This window comes from Rutilus rutilus (assembly GCF_951802725.1).
Source record: "Rutilus rutilus genome assembly, chromosome: 10".
In the NCBI taxonomy this organism is placed as follows: Eukaryota; Metazoa; Chordata; class Actinopteri; order Cypriniformes; family Leuciscidae; genus Rutilus; species Rutilus rutilus.
Window position 1 is genome coordinate 8,632,845 of NC_140215.1, and position 20,994 is coordinate 8,653,838.

General features: G+C 38.9%; 1 protein-coding gene across 1 annotated transcript in view; it reads right to left on the reverse strand.

Annotated features, from left to right (window-relative positions):
• Positions 1-20,994, reverse strand: part of spegb (striated muscle enriched protein kinase b) — a 75,905-nt gene that overhangs the window by 7,330 nt on the left and 47,581 nt on the right. The window contains exons 9-35 of the mRNA XM_084420590.1: positions 20,762-20,937; positions 19,250-19,510; positions 18,140-18,298; positions 17,856-18,045; positions 17,233-17,462; positions 16,975-17,094; positions 15,449-15,553; positions 13,893-14,099; positions 13,675-13,798; positions 12,449-12,621; positions 12,252-12,364; positions 10,941-11,109; positions 10,387-10,486; positions 8,138-8,338; positions 7,570-7,627; positions 7,305-7,382; positions 7,028-7,200; positions 6,884-6,910; positions 6,595-6,747; positions 6,421-6,463; positions 6,172-6,240; positions 3,456-6,084; positions 3,209-3,358; positions 2,889-3,005; positions 2,163-2,330; positions 879-1,001; positions 365-529 (exon numbers count right to left, since the gene is read on the reverse strand). Of these exons, the coding sequence (XP_084276716.1) occupies positions 365-529; positions 879-1,001; positions 2,163-2,330; positions 2,889-3,005; positions 3,209-3,358; positions 3,456-6,084; positions 6,172-6,240; positions 6,421-6,463; positions 6,595-6,747; positions 6,884-6,910; positions 7,028-7,200; positions 7,305-7,382; positions 7,570-7,627; positions 8,138-8,338; positions 10,387-10,486; positions 10,941-11,109; positions 12,252-12,364; positions 12,449-12,621; positions 13,675-13,798; positions 13,893-14,099; positions 15,449-15,553; positions 16,975-17,094; positions 17,233-17,462; positions 17,856-18,045; positions 18,140-18,298; positions 19,250-19,510; positions 20,762-20,937 (6,281 nt within the window). The remainder of the gene's footprint in view (positions 1-364; positions 530-878; positions 1,002-2,162; positions 2,331-2,888; positions 3,006-3,208; positions 3,359-3,455; positions 6,085-6,171; positions 6,241-6,420; positions 6,464-6,594; positions 6,748-6,883; positions 6,911-7,027; positions 7,201-7,304; positions 7,383-7,569; positions 7,628-8,137; positions 8,339-10,386; positions 10,487-10,940; positions 11,110-12,251; positions 12,365-12,448; positions 12,622-13,674; positions 13,799-13,892; positions 14,100-15,448; positions 15,554-16,974; positions 17,095-17,232; positions 17,463-17,855; positions 18,046-18,139; positions 18,299-19,249; positions 19,511-20,761; positions 20,938-20,994) is intronic.

Here is a 20,994-nt window from a genome sequence, read left to right on the forward strand (position 1 = left end):
TTTACTGTCAATTTCAATCAATTGAATGCATCCTAGCTGAGAAAGTATTTATTTATTTTAAATAATAAAAAACAGTAGTGTATATAATGTTATATTATCATTTAAATAGGAGGAGAAAACATTTTGTAGTTGACATCAAAGCCATCAATCTAATTAAACTACAATATTTTGGTTCAAATTCATTGTCATGTGTTAGAAGCTAGACAAATTTGGTAGTTTTTGTGACATTTCTTTATCTTGTTTTGTCTTAAAATGGTAAAAGAAAATACAACAATATGGGTTCACTTGCAACGAATATGAACATTGTGTTGTTTAGAGAATTATTATGTTGGAAATCACTGATCTAGACAAAACTTTTGTGCACCTGTTGAGTCCAGGACCACTTTTTCAGACAAGTTGCTGTAAGGTCCCTGGCCAGCCTTGTTCACACAGGCAACTCTGAACCTGTATGTGGCACCAGTTGGAAGGTCCATGACGTTGTAGTAACAGTCAGCCACACCTGTGGCTACTATCAGCCAGTTAGTCTCACCTGTAGGAAAGAATAATAATTGGTTGCAATAGCCATCCTTTCCAAAAGAGGGCAGTAGAAGGAAAGATAACGGTCTTTCCTCTACATTCACCACCATTTTTTTTTTTTTTTTTATGTACATATGAAATAAACTAATAGTAAGAAAATTTGAATAATTTGGGAAATCAAGATGGAGGGTGGATTTTAAGAGTGGAGCAAAACAGTATTAGCATTATGAAACATTAAAAAAATTGCATTTAAAATAATAGGGAATGCAGCTGACAATCTTTTCAACAGTATACTGTACTTTACAAATCACACTCTAAATCATCAATCAAAGCAAGATGAATAAAGAAAAATGTCCACTAACCCTCTTTCTTCCTCTCCAGAGAGTAGGTGCACGGTGCCGTGGTGTCTGAGGGTCTCCACACAACCAGGGCGGTGTTTTTATATTTCTGAGGAACCTCAGGGGTCCCAGGACTATTAGGCAGACCTACAGAATAATAATCAGTTTTTAGGCTACTACTAGAAATTCTTATTTGGTTGATCTGTCTTGACAAATAATTACTACCATTCAAAATGTTGTTGTCAGTAAGTAGTTTTTGTAATCCTTTAATTCAGTAAGAACATATTAAATTGATCAAAAATGACAGTAAATATATTTACAGTGTTACAAAACATTTATATATATTTTTTCAACATTGATAATAATAAGAAATGTTTCTTGTTTCTTCAGTTTAGCATATTAGAATGATTTCTTAAGTATCATGTGACACTGAAGACTGGAGCTTTGCATCACAGTAATAAATTACATTTTAAAATATTAAAAAAGAAAACAGTTATTTTATAGTAATATTTATCACTGCTTTGACCAAATAAATGCAGCCTAGGTTAACTTCTTTCAAAAACATTTTAAAAATCTTACAGACCCCAAACTTTTGAACAGTAAGGGCAGTACTGACTTTAAGTTTTATACACTGGACTTATAAACAATCATATAACTATAAAACTATAGAAATTCCCAACAGTTTTACAATTTCCCCTATTTTCCTTGATCCTGGGAACCCTGCGGAAAATGGGATATTATCATAATAGCCACATTTCATGCACTAAACACAAAAAAACTGTCCCCGGTGAGGCAACTGCATGATATTTGGACGTCTGCTAGCAAGTCACCTTTCCATATTAATCAGCTCTGAAGCACAACAAGGAGTGAATAATTTATGACCTGCTGTTAGGAGAAAATGGCTTTGCAAAATAAGCAGTGCTTTAGCCTGCTCACGATTTGAGAAAGCCAATGGCATTTCTGTTCTCAAGGCTAAAAGAGCTCCTTCCTGAGTCTAGCTGTGAGCTATGCACTAACTCTTAAAAAATAAATTAAACTGTTCTTTCACTGTGTCCCACTTTCATCTCTGTTCTAGCCTTTACTTTTCTGAGAAATTCTGGAACGTCGCGTTGTGGTACTTCTCTTCTTTTCCCCTCCTTAAGGGGTTTTCACACTGACAGAGCTATTCTTGCTGCAAAGTGACTGGATCTCATTCACTTTCAATGAGAGATCTGAGGCAACTTCACTATGGCAATGTAACGTGAGCATGTCCAGTGACATGTCAAAGTTTAGAAAACGAATGTGTAAAAACTGTTGCATGCAACTTACGAGCAAGGGACACAACGCATGAGCTGGTGACAGAGGCCAGTGCGTTTGAAGCCACACATTCATAAAGGCCTGCATCTTTCTTGGTGGTCTTCATTATCATCAGCAGCTGCCTCCCATCAGGGCAGGATATCATGTTCATCCTTGGGTCAATCTCAAGTGGTTTCTTATCTGAGAATAGACAAAGTTGAAAAGCAAAAATGTTAGTTGGGAACTTTAACTTTTTCCAAAATCATAATCTTAAAGCTACAAGCTGGTGTTCTCTAATGCTTATGTTGACATTTTAGACTTTGATTTTGGTGGTGTTACTTTGAGATGGAAAGACATCCTTCTATATTTAGCCAAAAAATAAACAGGTTTGGTTATGTCAGCACATAACCATAAGTAGGATCCGTGGTTTTGCACAGTACAGATCCTGATTAAATGCATACTGTATATTTCTTGGTATACTGTTCTTAATTGATCATATATAATCTATCTTAATCATATATATAAAACAATTAAGAATAGTATACCAAGATATACAAAGTATGCATTTAATCATCTTTTAGTATGAAATGAAAGACACTATGCTAACATAGTGAACAAAATCTTTACAGAAGTGAGATAATACACTTACAATATTGAACAGTTATTTTATAATCAGCTGTTAAGCATATTGTACTCAATTTAGGTCAGATTCTATTATCTTTAGTCCCATCAAAGCTAATATTATAATTTGAATCAGACCTTTCATCCATGAGATGTGTGGGTGAGGGCTGCCAGCAGGGAGGCAACTGAGAGTGACAGGATCTCCCTCCAAGAGAACGTGGTCCCTCAATTTGATATGGAACACAGGAGGGAAATCTAATTGTTGAGAGAATCAGTGAAAAAGTAAGACGGGCACTATAATTTATCTCCCACAGCTGTGCCAAAGCAAATCTATATGCATAATTGATTCATTGATGATATATGTTAATGTTTATGACAAAGCAGGAAGTCATCAAACAAACAGATGTCTCTTTTTGCGCAGACATCACAGTGAAATACGCAAATAAAACAAACAATACCAGATGTTTGATTTGTGTACTGGCGAGAGCGGAGAGAGCCATTTTCCCTAGCAATGGAAGCTGGTATGTCTGGTTGTGAAACTGTCTTGTCCCTTTTTCCCCTTGTCAAGCCCCAGCGGTCCCACCGTGATCTACGCTCAGTATCTGCACCTGGGAAAGAAAAATTATGTCTTTAAAATCGGGAGAATTGACAACAACATGAAAGAGTTAATGTAATAAGAACATTAACCAGGAAAACCTGGCATACTTTTAACAGCTGATTCTGATTGGATGCTTGACATGGAATCGAGAGATTCTGATGAGGTCCCTTTCCCTGACTGGACAGCCAGTTGGTTCTGTGGGACACCCATTCTCTTCAGACTGCCCCCCTCGGAGGTGGAACGACGCATTTTGGTGAATATAGGTGTCCTCTTGAGCTCCATCTTGCCTTCATTGTCGTCTTTCCTGTCCTCAGAGTGGCTCCTAATCCTTGTGGATAAGCTTGCCATGGTACTGCCAATCTTCTTGCGTATCGCAAGGATAGGTGACTCCGAAGGTGCTTTGGACTCAGGCTCTGGGGGAGGCTCAGGACCTCCATCCAACCTCACCATTTCTATCTCCTTCTTTTCTTGGGATCCCCTCCGTCCCAGTGCCCAGGACAGACGTCGCCTGGGTGCTGAAGCCTCCTCCTCTTTGAGCTTCTCCTCCTGCCTCTCCACTGATGGGGTCCTTTTCAAGCGCATGGAGAGTCTCCTCATAAATCCAGGGTCCTTCTCTGCCTCACGGAGATCCTGAACTGATTTAGACTTCTCCTCTAACCTCCTTGGCACAAACTCTAAAGGAGCACCAATTGGCCCTGGGCGATACATTTCTTCTGCAGTTTCAGGAGCAACAGTGGTGGGCTTTTCTTCAGTCTTCTGAAAAGAGAAACGTTTGAGACTACGAGTGAGAGAGGACTCACGCTTTTTGAAGCGAGCTTCAAAGACCTCCTCAGATGTAAGGTCCTGGATGTTGCTTCCAGGAGACGGCTCTCGCTTAGGGGAAGCACGAGTGGGAGTCTTAGGAGGACTTGGCTCTTTGGGAGGGTGTTCTGTTGAGGCAACCCGAGAAAAGACTGCCGCATGTTCAGTGGTTTGGTGAAGATCTGATTTGGATGAAGAAGCTGATAAAAGTGTTGGTTCAGAGATGTGTCTGGAAATGGGTGCATAGACTGGAACTGATGATGGGGTGGACATTGGTGAAGGTGTGGGGACAGGAACAGGATCAGGTTGGCTAGATGCCTGGACCGATGGTACCATGATGGTCTGCATGATACTGGCATATGCAGACATCCTACCATCTGGGAGCACTGTACGTGCAGGGAGAGATGGGGTCACATAAGTTGAGACGACACTGTGGGGGCTGGGAGCTGGGGCAGCTGTTGGGGTCACCATGATTGAGCTGGTGGAAATGATCTCTGGAGACTTTGTTGATGCCTTTACATCATCCTCAACTTCTTTAACCTCAATCTCTGGAGCAAGTGGCTCCATTTCTTTCTCTGGCTCTTTGTCCTCTCTTTCTTTATCTTCCTCTTCTTCGATTGTTTCCTCTGCTACGGGGGTCTTCTGCTTAATTTCAGCAACTTTTTCAGACTCTTCACTGGGTTCCTCTAACTTGCTCTGGCCCTTCTCTTGTGCATCAGTCTCCCAAGACTTCTGATCAACACTTCTAACTTCATCTGCATTAGTCTTTGACACAACAATGACTTCTTCGGATTTATTGTCCTTGTAGACTGCTGGCTCTTTTTCCTCAATTTTCTCCATCTCATGTCTCTTTGGTTCTGGCGTATGAATTTTTGGGGTTACGGGGCGAGAATCCTTGACTGGCTCTGTGAGAGCAGACATAGATATAGCTTGCTGCAGCCGCCTCTCCTCTATTTGTGCCAGTGGGATCTCTAGAGGTGCTCCAATCCGTCTGTGCAATGGCATGGGCTCTGAATCACCCTGGCTGAAGGAAGCACTTTTGCGGAGTATCTTGGTCTTTGGGGTGTCATCTCTAGGTGACTCACTGGATGCTGCTCTAACAAGTGGAGGGTTACCTAGGCGAGACCCCCTCACAAAACGCTTCTCATCCCCCATACCTAATGTCTCCAGCAATGGGCCTCTTAATCCACTCATCTTGTTGTCAACAGAGCCACCCCTGAGAAGTCTCTGCCTCATCAGTTCTAATTTCAGGGCATAGTCTTCCTGGCTCAGCTTTGCAGCTCCTGGGCTTGGGCTCCTCCTTGGAATCTCCATAGATACTGACTTTTGTAGAATTCTACTTCCATCGGCTGGGCTTTCTTCAGTGCCCTCCTCTGGTTTAATGTGGAGCTGTAGGGCACTGTCAGCTGAGCTCCCTCTGCGCAACTCTCCTCTGCGACGCGCTCCCTCTGGCTCATCTGACTCCATGCTTGAACCTCGACGCATTGGTCTCTTGGCCTGTTCTGCCCTTTTGGCCAGTTCTGCTGGTTCTTCATCAGATGATCCTTTTTCATCTTCTTGCGTTGACCTCTTTCTGGCTCTACTCCTAGCAACTACATCTCCACCCTCTCTCTCTGACGTCTCCACTTCCATCGGCTCTGACTTCTGATGGATTGAAGCAGGCCTCTCAGCATTTCCGTTTGGTCTACCTGTCATTTCATCATCCCCTACAATTTCAGTCAGTGACATTCTAGATCCTGAGAATTCCATGTTGAGGGGCATTGGGATAAAAGGCAGCTCATCAATGTCTTCATCCGAATCTGAAGAGGATGAAGGTGGTGGTGAGCTTTGTTTCAGATGTCGTGGAACAGCAATGGAAATATGGCTGGAGGAGTCATCCAGTAACTCGGGTATAGACCTCATCACCATCTTAGATTTATAGCTGATAAGAGATCGCTAAAAGAGATGTGAACATTGTTACAACGACATACGGAAAGAATCTATAATGTTCTAAGTGCTGAAAAGTCCCTAATGTTATCTTACCTGCCATTTTCTTCTAGACAAAAACTTTTTAAGGTGCTCTGTGCTGATGCTCTTACCCTTATTCAGGGTCTAAAAGAAAGAAATATGTATTTAAAAATGACAAAGTAAACAACTGTTTCCATAAGAGTTATAGAAAGGAAATCCTTGGTTCTGAAAGGTTTGCAACTTAAATTAACTTCAAGTGGCATATACAGTATGTTGTACTAATTTAAATAACGCATTTGGATAGCTATGGGTTTCTGTTGTTACCTTGAACCAGGGGTGCCGAAGACATTCATTAGCAACGGGTCTCCTGCAGATAAAACAACATTAAACAAATTGGCAGTTAACACAAAGTGCTCTTAGCAGTGGAAACAAATTTCTTGACAATACATTTTCAACAGGAGCATGGTGCAGCAGATAAGCCCTGTAGATTCCACTTACAATCTATCAGCCACCAGCAGTTTGATGACGAATCCCTTGGCTTCATGGCAGAGGTCGGTAAACATGCTTTCTTCAAAAGCCACGTTATAGTTTCTGATGTTGAGAACAGAGCTGCGGTCATTTTCTCCAGCAAAAGGAGAAACTCCAGTGAGACTGCAAGAAAAAGTTCTTTGATGAAGTCTAGCTGAAGATACTGGTATTAGTGATGAATATTCTAGGTAAATATATAATATAATAATTTTTTATTATATAAATCATTTTATTATAGGGATATTTGACATAACCCTACCACAAGTATGTTAGAACTCCAATAGGCCTGTAAGAAAAAAAAAGTCAAATTGTGAGAAAGACACTTATGTATTCATGACACTTTAGAAGCTGCATACAGATTTGTTCAAGAGCTGTTCTGTCAAAGAGGGACCAGGTGCTTTACCAGATGTCCGTTGCCTTGGAGACGGGTGTCTGGTTAACAATCTCTGGGGCGACAAATTCTGGAGTGCCATATTTGCAGTACTGTGCCTCATCAGGCGTGAACTTTACAGCATTTCCAAAATCACATAAGCGGATCTGATCACTAGTAGGGTCTGCCATAAGGATGTTATCAGGCTGAGTGGAAATATAGAGGATTCTAGTCAACACATTGGTTCCTTACTGTGATTATTGCTTACTTGGAAGGAAATTGTGATGACAGCAAATTACATAATGCTTACCTTGATGTCTAGATGAACTATGTCAAGCTGATGAAGATAGCTAAGACCCTCCAACAGCTGCCTCACGCTGGATCGGATCTGCAGTAAACAATTCAGAGAATTTCTATAGGGTCAGGCCAATGTGATGAGTGTGCCTAAACTGTCTGAGTAAATCTAAAGCTTTTTTCGTCTGTGAAAACCAAATGTGACAAACTGTAACAGAATAGTCTGTTCACACATTTGAAACTTTTATGGTCACTTTGAAAGATCAAATTGGTTCACTCACCTCTGACTCCATTACTGTTGATTTCTTTGTAAGCCTTTCGAGAAGCTCCTCATGGCATCTTTACACATTGTCAAAGACAACAGAGTGATGGGGAAAAGCTTGTGAACAACTCATCATCCTTACACCATTGGTGATTAATGGGTGTACAACAAGTGTGATTGTGCAAGACTGGATTTGAGATAGTACATAAAGTGTGGTCCAAAAATTCACTAGTGAAAATGCTTCTATTTTACATACCATTTAATACATTTAATCATAAATTATATTCAATTCACAATAATTTAAGTTCAGTGTTAAACTGAAAAATTAACATGGGTAAGAATTTGGTTTATTATTTTGTGACCAATAGTGCAGAATCTTAAATATTTCTTATATGTTTACATACTTTTGCAACACATTCTCACTCCCAACTCGTCACATATTGACACACTTGGTCAGGACCTCTCGGCATCACATATATATATATATATATATATATATATATACATATCTTTATAATGAACTTAAACTTAAACATGCTTTTACGGCCAATGATCCCTAAAGCTCTCAGAGATGATAACAAGGATACAGCTCTGTAATGATGATAACAGCATTCTTCTTCTCGAAGGCGTCGTGAAAGTAGAGGATCCTCTCATGGTCTAGATGAGACAGGATGTTCAGCTCTTTCAGAGCGGAGGCCTTCCGTTTAGCACGAGCGGAAATAAACTTGGCTGCATATTCAATCTTTCCTGCCTTCTGTATCACCCGCTTCACATATGAGAACGCCCCTCTAAGGAAAGAACATTCCTCATCAAATCGTAGAAAATAAGAACATTTGTCTGAGGAAAGAGTGAATAATGGTTTATTCATTGTTTTAACAGGTGGTAAAAGCAAACTAACTGATAATCAGCTGAGCAATAGCATGATTCAGCCAGTGAAAAGATAGTGTCAAAGCAAATATCTTTACCTCTATTTTTGTCTTTCTGCTGATGAATTATATTTGTTTATATTTACCAAATGTAGTAATTTGTAAAAGATTTGGGCACAAATTGTGGTGTAATGACGCTGAAAAATCAGCTTTGCCATCACATGAATAAAATACAGAAAAGTGTTATTTTAAATTGTAATAATATTTCACAATATTACTGTTTTAGTGTATTATGGATCAAATTAATGCAGTCTTGGTTGAAAAAGACTTCTTTCAAAAACATAAAAAAATCTTGAACATTTTAATGACCCCAAACTTTTGAAAGGTAGTGTACAAACAAATATTGCGTGAAATACTCAAGTTTTGTTAGACTATACATTTTTCTCAATACTTTTCAGTGTATGTATAAAATCGATATTTATTATGAACATTTTCTGTTCACCATCTTAGGTCAATGTTGCCAAAGGGTCTACAAAGAGCACTCCTACGATGCCTTAACATCCTTTTAGAGCAGAAAGCTCACTAGGTTTTGGAAGAGAGTGTGTAGCGCTGTAGCATGTGTCTGTTTGCAGCGGGTGCAAGTCTTAATAGAACGGTGGCAGTCGGCCATGAAGATTATAATTAAAACACAGAGAAAGCGACAGCATGCAGAGCAGAGATACTGAGCCACAAAGGCTGCACTCCTCTCCGCCCAGTCGAGCGCTCAGTGTACCATTGTGTCAAACAAATAACCCTCTCTTTAAAATGTGGCTTTGACCATATTATACTGAACCATTTCAAAAATGCAAATCTTACCTAGATTAAAACTAAAATGGTTTGAGGAGTATGATGACTAGATCTGTCAATTTAATTGCATGATATATTGATATATTGAGCATATAATAAACATTTTGAAAACCAAATTCAAATATTCAAAATATTCAAATACGTTGTGGAAGAGGAGTAAATCCCTGAATAGACCTAACAAAAAGTGGCTTTAGAAGCTAATATATTGTTTATGTCCACTTTATTGAACACATCGCTTTAAACTGACAGCCCTAATATTTATATTAAGGGATTTTGGGTAGTTACTCAATACATAGTCTCAGCCTCATACATGTCATGCCCACAGACCATTGGCTGACCGTCTGATGCATTTGGCACACAAAATTGGAAACACATCAGGAGTTTCGAAGTTGTCATCTGATTCTACAGGTTTTCCGGGAGACGTGTTTGTCGCGTTTTTTAACGGTACGGAAACAAAGATGCCATGACACCAAACCCCCTCATGGAAAAAGCAAGCCGTCGCGTTTACAACTGTGACAATGAGCACTTTTCAGGATCAACTAAATGCTGGATTTTCAAAAGAATGTGAAATATGTAAAGTTCACGGCATAGACTCTTTAAAATACGTTTACTTCAGTTTTACACACTGGTCTGTTATTGTAGGGACATCAACGTTACATTTTCACGCCCCTAAACATGACGAGGAACAAAACAAACTGTGATTGGTTGCTTTACATGTCAGTCAGACGGCCTCTGGGCAGTCCTTGGCCAATGAAAGCTGCTATGCGAGACTACTCAATACAGAACCTGTACAAACCTTATTAAGAAGTGCAAGGATCCCCCATATTTTAACGACATGAGAAATGTCAAGGGTCTTTTGGCCTCTTCTGATGTGGCTGAATCATCCTTTGATTGTGGAGCATGAAATTGCATACTTCCAGACCAAAAGTGTATTTTTAATAATGTGCCAACCCGTTATCCGGCTGAAGCTTTATTAAACCTTAGACGTTTGTGATGAATCAGAAGACCTGAGATCTGTCATCAGCGGGAGCTGATGGAGTCGGCTTTTTGAATTTCTAGGCCGACAGAGGAAATCATTAGAGATAAATGGTGTGTCTAAGTGAGGCTCTGGGCGGATGACTCACCTCCCAATTTCCTTGTGCACGTCATAGTAATCAGTGAGTCTCCGCATCTTTCTTAGGATGGACGCCTCATCCTCCATCGGGTCATCTTTCTCCACCTTGACTACACACAGAAAGAAAAAAAACAAATCACAAAGACAATTTTTGAAAGCCAATAAAATGAATTGCCAAGCACAGGCTGCACAGGCTGCACATGCACAGTTCAAATGTTGCTTATTCTCACTTTTTATTTTAATATTTCAACACATTCAATATATTATATTTCATATACATTCTTGCAAATATGCATACAGTATGTTAATTGTCTGAAAACTTAGTGGTATCTCTTGTTGTGCTTTGTTAATATTATTTTCTATTTATTGTGAAAAAAATGTTAAACAAATGTATTTAATATGAACTGAAAATGGTTATTTAATATTGGGTAAATAACAAAACCTATTTGAAATGAATGAATTAATACAAATAAATTCAAGATACATCTGAATATTATATTTTTAATGTATTTTAATGCTTAGAAATAGAAATACAACCTCCTTTATTAACGGCAAAGTGCTCACCGGTGTGGACGGTTAGCTCAGCCTTGCAGGACACGGAACCGGCCAGATTCTTAGCAGTGCAGGTGTACACTCCTGAGTCATCTGCTTGAGTGTTAAGCACCACTAGAGAACATTCATTGTCATCGTACACAAATGTGAAATGGCTGCTTTCGGACAGCAGGATGTCTCCCTGAAAATCAGAGGAAAACAAGTGGAAAAGATTGACTAAGCAGCCATCCCACTGTTGTGATATGAATTTGAAATGCATTTGTGTGGGTTTGAGGTGAACAGGGTAGTGAGGAATTAAACAGAAGGCAAAGCCCTGAGGCAGGAGATGGAACATCCAAAAGTATTATTCAAAGCATAAATTAGCATGATTTACAGTACATGATGATGCTCCCAGGAAGGTGATATGGCTAAAAGAAAAGACAGGCAACATCAGTGAGAGATCAGGTGGGAAACAGGCTGACGTGGTCTGACTTCAAGATCTAGATGAAAGTCAGAAGCCTCAGCTAAACTGACTGCAACTGATACGAGAACAACAAACGTCTACCACAGCATGAGAATCATGAAACAGCAAGAACTTTTGCTTTCAAAACACTCAACACAAGAATGTCTCAGCTACATGATAACAATCGAAAGGTTCTCTTGTTGGCTGTATCAGTGAACACAGAACGTGTTTTTCCATTCCACTGCCCTACTTTTCCATTGATTTTCTATGTAAATGCGCTAGACGGACGTGTTTGACAGTTACACTCGCGCTAAAAACGCCATTCTAACGTTTAACGTTTTCCACTGCCTACGCCTCGTGTTTTTGGATGTAAAGACAGTGTGTGTGAATGCACCCAAATTGGGAAAAAAACCAGCAAGGTCCGTTTACATACTGTAGAGCGTGTTTACATGCAAAAATGCATTTTGTGGAAATGACCCATACTGTTTCTCATGTTTTTTTGTTGCCAGAGTATCTGAGGCACGAGCTGTAAAGGCACAGCCCTTATCTGGAACAGCAGCTCATTTGCATTTAAAGATACACACACGAAAACATTGTGTTTTTGCTTCTACCCAAAAAGGGGAGCTGAAACTTCACAGACACATTCTGGGGGAACCTACGACTTGCATCTTGTAAAAACAGACATAATAAGTCCCCTTTAAATGGGCTGTTTTTTTTTCTGCTATTTACATGCCTAGTTCGCAAACCGAGATTTGAATATTATAGATTTTCACTGCGCCAAATCTTGATTTATTAAAAGAAAGCATTTTTTAATAGACTATAAAATCATCAAAAACTATGTTCTAATTAAATTGTGCCTGCACTACAACAAAAGCACACACCTTGTACCAAAGGATGTCTGGGACAGGCTTTCCTTCAACCACCACCGCAAAACGAGGAGTCTCGCCTACATTCACATCCAGGTCTTCCATGATGGACTCAAAAGTTGGTGCCACTAGAGACAGAGAAATCAATGAGACTGATTATGTGCAACAACACAGATACTCATACGGTTTGTTTTCTGAAAAAGGCAACGTACCTGCCATTTCCAGGGTTAGGATGCAGGAGTCGCTGCCATACTTGTTGCTGGCGACGCAAGTGAGCTGACCAGCATCACTGCTCTTTACCTTGTACAGCTTCAGTGTATGCTGGTCATCATCAGGCATGCTCAACTCAAACAGACCCGGTCTGTTAGACAATGTCACTGCTCCTCTGAAAATATAATGCCACAATAACTTCTTGTTTTATTCAGGTCAACAACATTTACATGTCCTTGCAAATGCAAAAGAATGGTGTACATATTTTAGGTTATATGGCTATTAAATGGATGCAAGAAACTGAAGACTAATCAGAATTTAATATGCAAATGTAGAACACTCCATCAATGTCATTCAGGGGAGTGACGTTTACTCACACAGCTCTTACTAGCTGGCCTCAGTTACACAAACATTAATTTCTGTATAATGTATGTTAAAAATGATGAAATACAAAGGGTTTGAGATTTTGAACAAACCCTAATTAAAATATTTAAGGAATACTAATACAGCGCTGTCTTAATTATAGCATCAAAAAATTATTAGCATAGGAAAAACTTGAACTGCATGTCTGTATATAACAATTATTTGATATATTTGTGTACTGTTTTGCAGCAATGCAAACAAGTCATATGTATTACTCTTGTGGTACTTTTATGCCTATTTTAAAGCTTGCAAGTTTAAATTCCTACTTTTGATGCATGTAAAAGAGTAACTCGGGCATTCTTCTAAATATCTCCTTTTGCATTAGAAGGAAGAAACAAAATAAGGAAGAGCAAATGAGTTTTTTGAGTGATTCATCCCTTTCGATTTTGTATTTATCAACAGTTTCATAAGTTATTAATAAGTATTAGGCAAAAAAAAAAATAATTCCATAATTAATTCAGTGCAATCAAATTTAATAAGTAGCTATCCTGTGTATCATGATTCGAAAGAGTGGAAAGGCAAGACTTTCTTAATCTATTTTAAAGCTTGCAAGTACATATTCCCATTAACTTTTATTGTATGAAAAAGAGCAGCTCAGACATTCTGCTAAACATCCCCTTTTATGTTTGATGGAAGAAACAACATGAAGGTGAGTAAATTATGACAGGAAAATTATTTTTTTCAATGATTTATCCCTTTAGATGTAGTATTTATCAACAGTTTCATAACTTATGAATAATAATCAGGCATAGCAAAAAAAGTATCAGTTGCAAAATGATTGAATGCTAATCAAAATGCAAAATACCTCTTCCATGTGACCGATGCATTGACATGGTTGAGCGTGACTGTGATGCTTAAGGGCTGCTTTTCCACCATATACACAATGTCCGGCTTGTCAATGATTACAGGAGCCTCCTGGGTGTACGGACCTGCAGACAGAGAGATAAAAGCCAGGCTCCTGCAGTAACTCATACATCTCATTGACCTGTCTGACTGTGGCTGTCCTTGTTTGCTGAGGCATACCTCTATCTAGCAGCTGCACTGGCTCGGTAGCAGGCGACGGCTTGCTAAAGGCCTTGCTGGAGATTGATAGCACCCTGAAGGCGTAGCGGACACCTTTAGACAGATTGGTGATAGTATAGGTGGTCTGTTTCAGGCAAGAGGCGATGATGGTCCACTGGATCGACCCCAGGGCCTGCTGCTGAACAGCATACATCAGGGAGCTAGGATCTGGAAATAGAAATCAATCATTTTGTGTTAAGTTTTAAATCTATAACAAAAAAAGGAAAACTGATTATTTATGGATCTAACTTTCCGATCCATTTTTCAATTACACTGCAAGGAGAGGAAACCGTGTTTGACAGTATGGAACAAGGACACTAAAATTTTAGGGCTTGGACAGTCAATGCAGCATTAAATCTGCGATTGTTTCCAACAACAACACCAAGACATAGAACGTCTGTTGGAAAGCAATAAATAAAATGTTACTGTATAACAGAGCTACAAAACTATATTCAACAGGTGCCCATACTTGGAAATGTGTAAAGGAAACAAGAGCAGGTTAGGTCAACCATTCGTGCTGTTATACAACCAGCATCACTACAATATTCTATCAATATTTATGCTACATTTAGTTTAATGAGAAGTTGCCAATAGACAGTGAGCACAAATGAGATCTCTTTAATGCAATAGTTGATGCTTTTGAATCATTTTTGAAAGTTTGTTTCTATTCATTGTTATGACATTGAAAACAGTTACCATTAAATGTTGTATATCATATAAAACTTCTCCATTGTTGTGAAAACGTCTTATAGGTTTGAAACGACATAAATTACAACAGAAATTTCCTTTATGGGCAAGCAATCCTTTAATATCTCTATTTCTCTAAGACCACAATAATATTAAGCAGAGACTTTTGTTAAAAAGTGAAGTGCAATATTTCTGCAGCGCTAATGGCACAAAAAAAAATTGTAAATTAGAATAATAAGTCTTCCATTGGTCACAAAACAGGTAGCCCGTCTTACAAACTAACACTTTTGGTTGAACCTAATTAGGCTGCCCAAACAAACAGATTGCAATTATGTAGTGGTGCAGAAATCACATTTATTTTTGTTTAGCCTTGCTTCACCGATTTTGCTCTTAAACCCCCAAAATAATACCCCCAGTAATCTCAATTTTGTCTTTAAAGTTTCAGAAGTGATCTCAAACTCAGATTTGCCAAGATACCAAAGTCTGCAATAAAAAGACAGAGACTACAATGACAACTCATGAGCATTTCTCATCAAATGATTTCAGAAACAAATTATCCCAAATCATAGTATAGCTCTGTACTTCTTCCTGTATGTCAAAAAGTCTCTATTCTTTTCCCCTAAAGTATTTTAGGAAACATCTGAGACACAGTGGATATTTAAATGAATCTTAACTGAGAACTCCATTATCCTACAGCTATGAAAGAGTAACCACTGACCAATTAAAACTGTCCTTTGGAGAACTTCAAATCTTTAAATGAGACAAGTTACAGTACAAGAACAGTTTCTAAATTAAATAAATAAATACATAAATAACATGCATAATTATACCAATGGACGAATCCAGTCTTCTGGGTTTCTTCCAGCTTAGCGTGATAGTCTTGCCAGTGATGGACTCAATGACTGGGACCCCATCTGGTGGGTCAGGAAGGATGTCTAAAACAGCAAAAGTGTCAAGTTAGAATATTGGGAGACCAGAGGAGTCTCTCACCACTTCTTACACATGCATGCATATGCTTCAGACTTAAAATAAATTGTAGTATTATTTCAAACAGTCTGAGATGTGAGTCGTAGTGTTATTTTGAACAGTCTGGGATATGGAAAAGATCATAAATAAGCTGTGGTTATCTGATGCCAATCTGGCTGCTAACTTGGGAGTGCCTAACTAATCCTCTGAGTAACTCACATCAGCAGTAGGCACAGTAAATCCAAGTCCTGCTGAAGTGCCTTGAAACGCACAGCGTTATTCAATGTGTTTCTATTTTCCACTGAAACAGGGAGACAGGGCGGGACATATCTAGCAGCCCCTCCCCTTTTTTTAAATAGCCAATAGCGTTTCATTTATATAAGCTCGGCAATCTATTCGATTGTGGCCTCTAGATTTAATATGAAACTCTAACTAAAGCAAAACAGTAAACATGATCAGGCTGAGGATGTGTAGTTTGAAAAGTGTTTAATTTATGTTGGTGCATTTATCTCTTCTACTCGTCAGTGCTGTTTCTAATGCAGAGTCTGTCTAACAGTTTCTCCTCCTTATCGCTTTATCTTTATTTATATTTTTTTAGAATTCAAATGGGTCCGAGTCCGATATGTTCTGTGGTCTGCGCCATTCTGTGGTCTGCGCCGACTCGCACACATGATCCGCTCTGTGCTACCGTTGTGTCTCTGGATCAGAGCAGACTGTGTGAACTGCGATGGTTTACGTGACACACGTAACATGAAACCAGACTTCATTCACCCCACTGGAAAGCATATTTACACTGTCTGAATCGTTCCCTATCTCCTATATTGAACTATGTGCTATTCACCATATAGAAAATCTTGGAGTTCTTGCCCAGAACGGAACCATAATGCCAATCCAAACTGCGTATCGTATTTGATGATAGTGGTCCTGACAGAAATAGCAATTGTGTGAACAAGTGACCAATTTCAGTTGCAGCTTCAGCCTTTATTTATAGTGTAGCGGCGGGACACTTTAGATGCTAGAGAGAATTTGTTTGGACAGAAAATCAGATGAAAAGCTGAAGTGCAGAGTGACGTCATCAAAATCGGTGATCCATATTGGCTTAAGTGAGAGACAGTAAGTTTTGAGTGCTTATATCTTCTAAATGCAAATGTTGTCATTGTTTTGGAGCGCATTAACTTATAGATAACCTTAAGGCTAACATATTAATACTAAAAGCCAAAAAAAAAACCATTAAAACATTCCATTTGATCAATGAATTTTGTGTGAATTGTTCATAAATTGACGTGAAAAATTTCTATTGGTAAGCTTCAGACCTTTTTAAGTTGCTCTTTTTCAAAATGTTCAAGTTGTCATGCATAGCTAGCAGAAGCCATGAAGATATTAAACTCACCTGTCACATAAAGATGGGCATAGCATGTGGCCTTGCCCACCTTATTGGATATGACACACTTGTAAACTCCTCCGTGGGCATGACAAACAGAGCGGACCACCAGGCTGTGAACATCTCTGACTGCAGAAAAGACAACAAAAAGAACAACGTTATATTCCTGTTATTCCCACCACTCACACAATCATTTCCATAGGGACTGCTTTCTGGAAAGGCTCAGTAGATTGTAAGAGAATTGAATTATGGCATCAACTAACTTACACTGTGTCATTTTTCTGTCCTCTGTGCTATCAATTCTCTTGCCATTGTGAAACCAGGTTATGGTCGGGTACGGCAAGCCAGCCACTTTGCACCTGAGCACAGCCTCTCTGCCCTCGACTACATCCAGATCATAGAGCGGCTTGACAAAATCAGGCATGGTGAAACGTTCCACCTCATTCTCAGGCACTTCGGGCTCCTCGGGAATGGAGGGCATTTTTTCCAGCTTTGCTCTGGTAAAGATAAACCAAAAATTTTCATAAAAAGATATTACATTGTAATGCAAAACATTTTTGACATTTTTTTGATTTAAGGAACACTTCACCCAAATATGAAAATCGTCAACTTGAACCTGTCAAAGCACCATTTATATCCTTGCAAAAAGCAATCTATTAGTTTCAGAAGACTCGGAATATGGTGCACAAGTTCTATGGATGACATTATAGTGCTTTTATGGCATATTTTGTCCTATTTGGAGCTCGACAGCCACTATGAACTGTCCTTATATGGAACGTTACATGGACAAAATAACAGCTTACAGGTTTGGAAGTAAATAATGAGAGAATTTTTGGGTGAAATAACTTTATAAAACATGTTCTGAGTGAAATATAAGTAAAAGGTCATACATTTGAGAGGATATTGCCGGTCTGGGCTCCTGCACATACAGCTCCGCTGCACATTCTGCCTCTCCATATGAGTTATGCGCTACTACTGTATAGAGGCCCTCATCTTCATTACTAACATGAGAGATGATTAACGAGTGCCGTCCTCCTTCTTTCAAGATTCGAATGTCATCGCTTTCCTCCAGAGAATGATCTGTTGACGACATGACACACAAATGACCCAACCATCTTGATGTTATTTTACAGGGACTGACACTGGTAGGCACTCAAGGGAATTAGACTCATACCAAAGTGGCTCCAGGTGACCTGAGGAGGTGGCGTCCCGCTGACCTTGCAGTCAAATCGAGCATTACGACCCTCGATAACTTCCAGTACATCCAGCTGACGGGTGAAGAGGGGCTCTATGGATGCTAAAACCTTTAGCTTGGCACTAGAGGTCAGCTCCTCTATAAATTACATGATATATGAAATAAAAGACAGGTTAATAAGGGTCATGCAATTAGTACAGATCACGTCATGAAACCTTTTGCCAAAAGGGTCATACCTATAATGCTATAGCTTTTTTTTTGGTGCTACTGTAAAGGGACAGTTCACTCAAAAAAGGAACAATCTGTCATTATTCACCCTCATGTGGTTCAAAACTTGTATGACTTTCTTTCTTCTATGGAACACAAATGTTAGGAAAAATGTCTCAGTGTTTAATTTTTCAATGCAATACTGTTTTTGGACCGCACTGACTTTCACTATATGGACAAAAACCACTGAAACATTCTTCAAAATATCTTATTTTGTGTTCTGCAAAAGAAAGTCAGTCATACAAGTAAATTATTCATTTTTGGGTGAACTGTACCTGGGAAATTGGCACAAAATATCTGTAATAAAAATGAAAATGGCTGCAATTAGGGAAGCCACTCTGGCTCTTTTTTGTGTACAGCATAAATTACTTGCGCCTCAGAATGCGCAGATGAAATGCTGTCATGTTATCTTGTGTTTGGAGGCGGATGCCTGGCGTTTGGGAAGGCAACCGTGCAAGACAGTTCCGGGAGGTCATTATACCAAATCATTGTGATGACAGACATTGGCTCAGGCATTTCAGAATGACCAAACCAACATTTGAGATGCACATCCTCTTTTGAGGCAAAGACATGTGAGTTTTTGTGAGATTTATTCGGTAAGTGTCTTTCCATTGTAGTTTATGCACGGTTTCTTATCAGATATTTTTTTTTATCTGCCTCAAGTTCTTTATATGCATTTTTAGAAATGTATGCGCATCTTGGCATTTCCATCCAGTGCTTTTTATGCCATATCCCAAAATGTCACAAAAATATGTGGATGGAAACGTAGCAAATGATGTGTTGATATCAAAGTGTATATACAACCTATACCAAGCTGCTCACCTTTAGCTGTGCTCAGTTTGCAGGTGTATGTTCCACTGTCATCTTCATGAACAGAGTTAAGCAGCAGCCTGCACCTTTTCCCGTCAAAGTGCATCTTACAGTTCAACAGAGCTGGCTGGATGAGTTTCCCATCTGACAGCCAATCAACATCTGTGTCCTGCGGGCCGATCACATGACACTCGAACAGGGCAGTCTCACCTGCCTTCACCATTACATCCCTCACTGGCCGAATGATGGCAAGGCCTGGCTCTACTGGACGAGCTGGAGTAAAAACGATAAAGATCAACCAAAGAGACCCTTTTGAGTAAATCCAGAGAAGCTTAAAGTGAATGCGTTTAATCTGCTGCAGACGTAGCCTGTTAATAGCTTGTGTAGTACAGCAGAGCAGAAATATTCGATGAATACGCTAATACATTGTCTGTCAGCATAATCCGTTCACGGCTCAGTACGGATCAGCTCAAAATTATACCCAGAACTCAACATCGCCAGATATGAGACTCTGTATTTTGGCTTTTTCAGACTTCTTGAAATGAAATACCAGTATACCAAGGCTAATGTATATTATAACAAAGCTGCATTTCTGATCAAAAATACAATAAAATAGTAATATTGTGTAATGTTATTACAATTTAAAATAACCATTTTCTATTTTAATGTATTATTTCTGTGTTGGCAAAGCTGAATTTTCAGCAGCCATTACTCCAGTCTTCAGTGTCACGTGATCCTTCAGAAACCATTTTAATATGCAGATTTTGTTTAGATTAATATTTTATTTATTATTTATTTTTTTAATTATTGACCCCAAACGTTTGAACGCTAGTTCACTAAATTAACTGCAAACAAATCTTGTTAATCGTGCAAAGTTGCAAAAAAATGCATTAAACAACAAGACTGTTAAAAAATGTTATTTAGTGCATAGCAATCATTGTACAAGAATAAAATTGTACAACGACTGAAAACAAATTATTCATATTAAAACAAGGCATGCAACAATCTCTTCTGTAATCATGAATGCACTTCTCATGTAAAAACGATTCACGCCATGCAAAATGACCCAAAGAAGATTCATGTGTAATATGGCCAGACAATTACTGGCTGACACAAACCTCACATTATGCATTCAAACACATTCACTGACTAACCATCAAACACTGAAATCATCTTGCTGCATTAATAATTTGGAAAATCCTATTTATTAAATATTAAAAAGGTGATAATTTGCATTTCAAATTTCCCAAGCCAAGTTTGTAGCTTGCAACTTTGCCAAGCTACAAACTGCTCATAGTGTAAAGTACCTCAACTACAGTGATTTTCGGGGTAATGAATTATGAATGGCTTACTTATAGTTGTCTATGCATATTAAGCTGGGAAAGAAGAAAGCATTTCAAGAAAAATTGCACACATCATCTTTAAGCAAGCAGAGATATCAACACTTAGTCTCCATGGTTTATCATGCTTATGATTCCCAAATGAACACAAACCATGCATGACTATTGCAGCTGAAGCCCTTACCTTTCACCTCCAGTTTGCCCTCACACTGCTTAGTTCCATACTCGTTGATGATCTTGCAGGTGTAAACTCCAGTGTCTGACTTCTGGGCTGATTTAATTACCATCTCAAAGTTGCCCTCATCTGTCTCATGGACGATATGCCGTGGGCCTGTTTTAATGGTCACTCTGTCTCTCAGCCTGATACGAGGGAAAATAAAAGGTATCATGTCAGTCCATCAAGAAACAAATGAACAA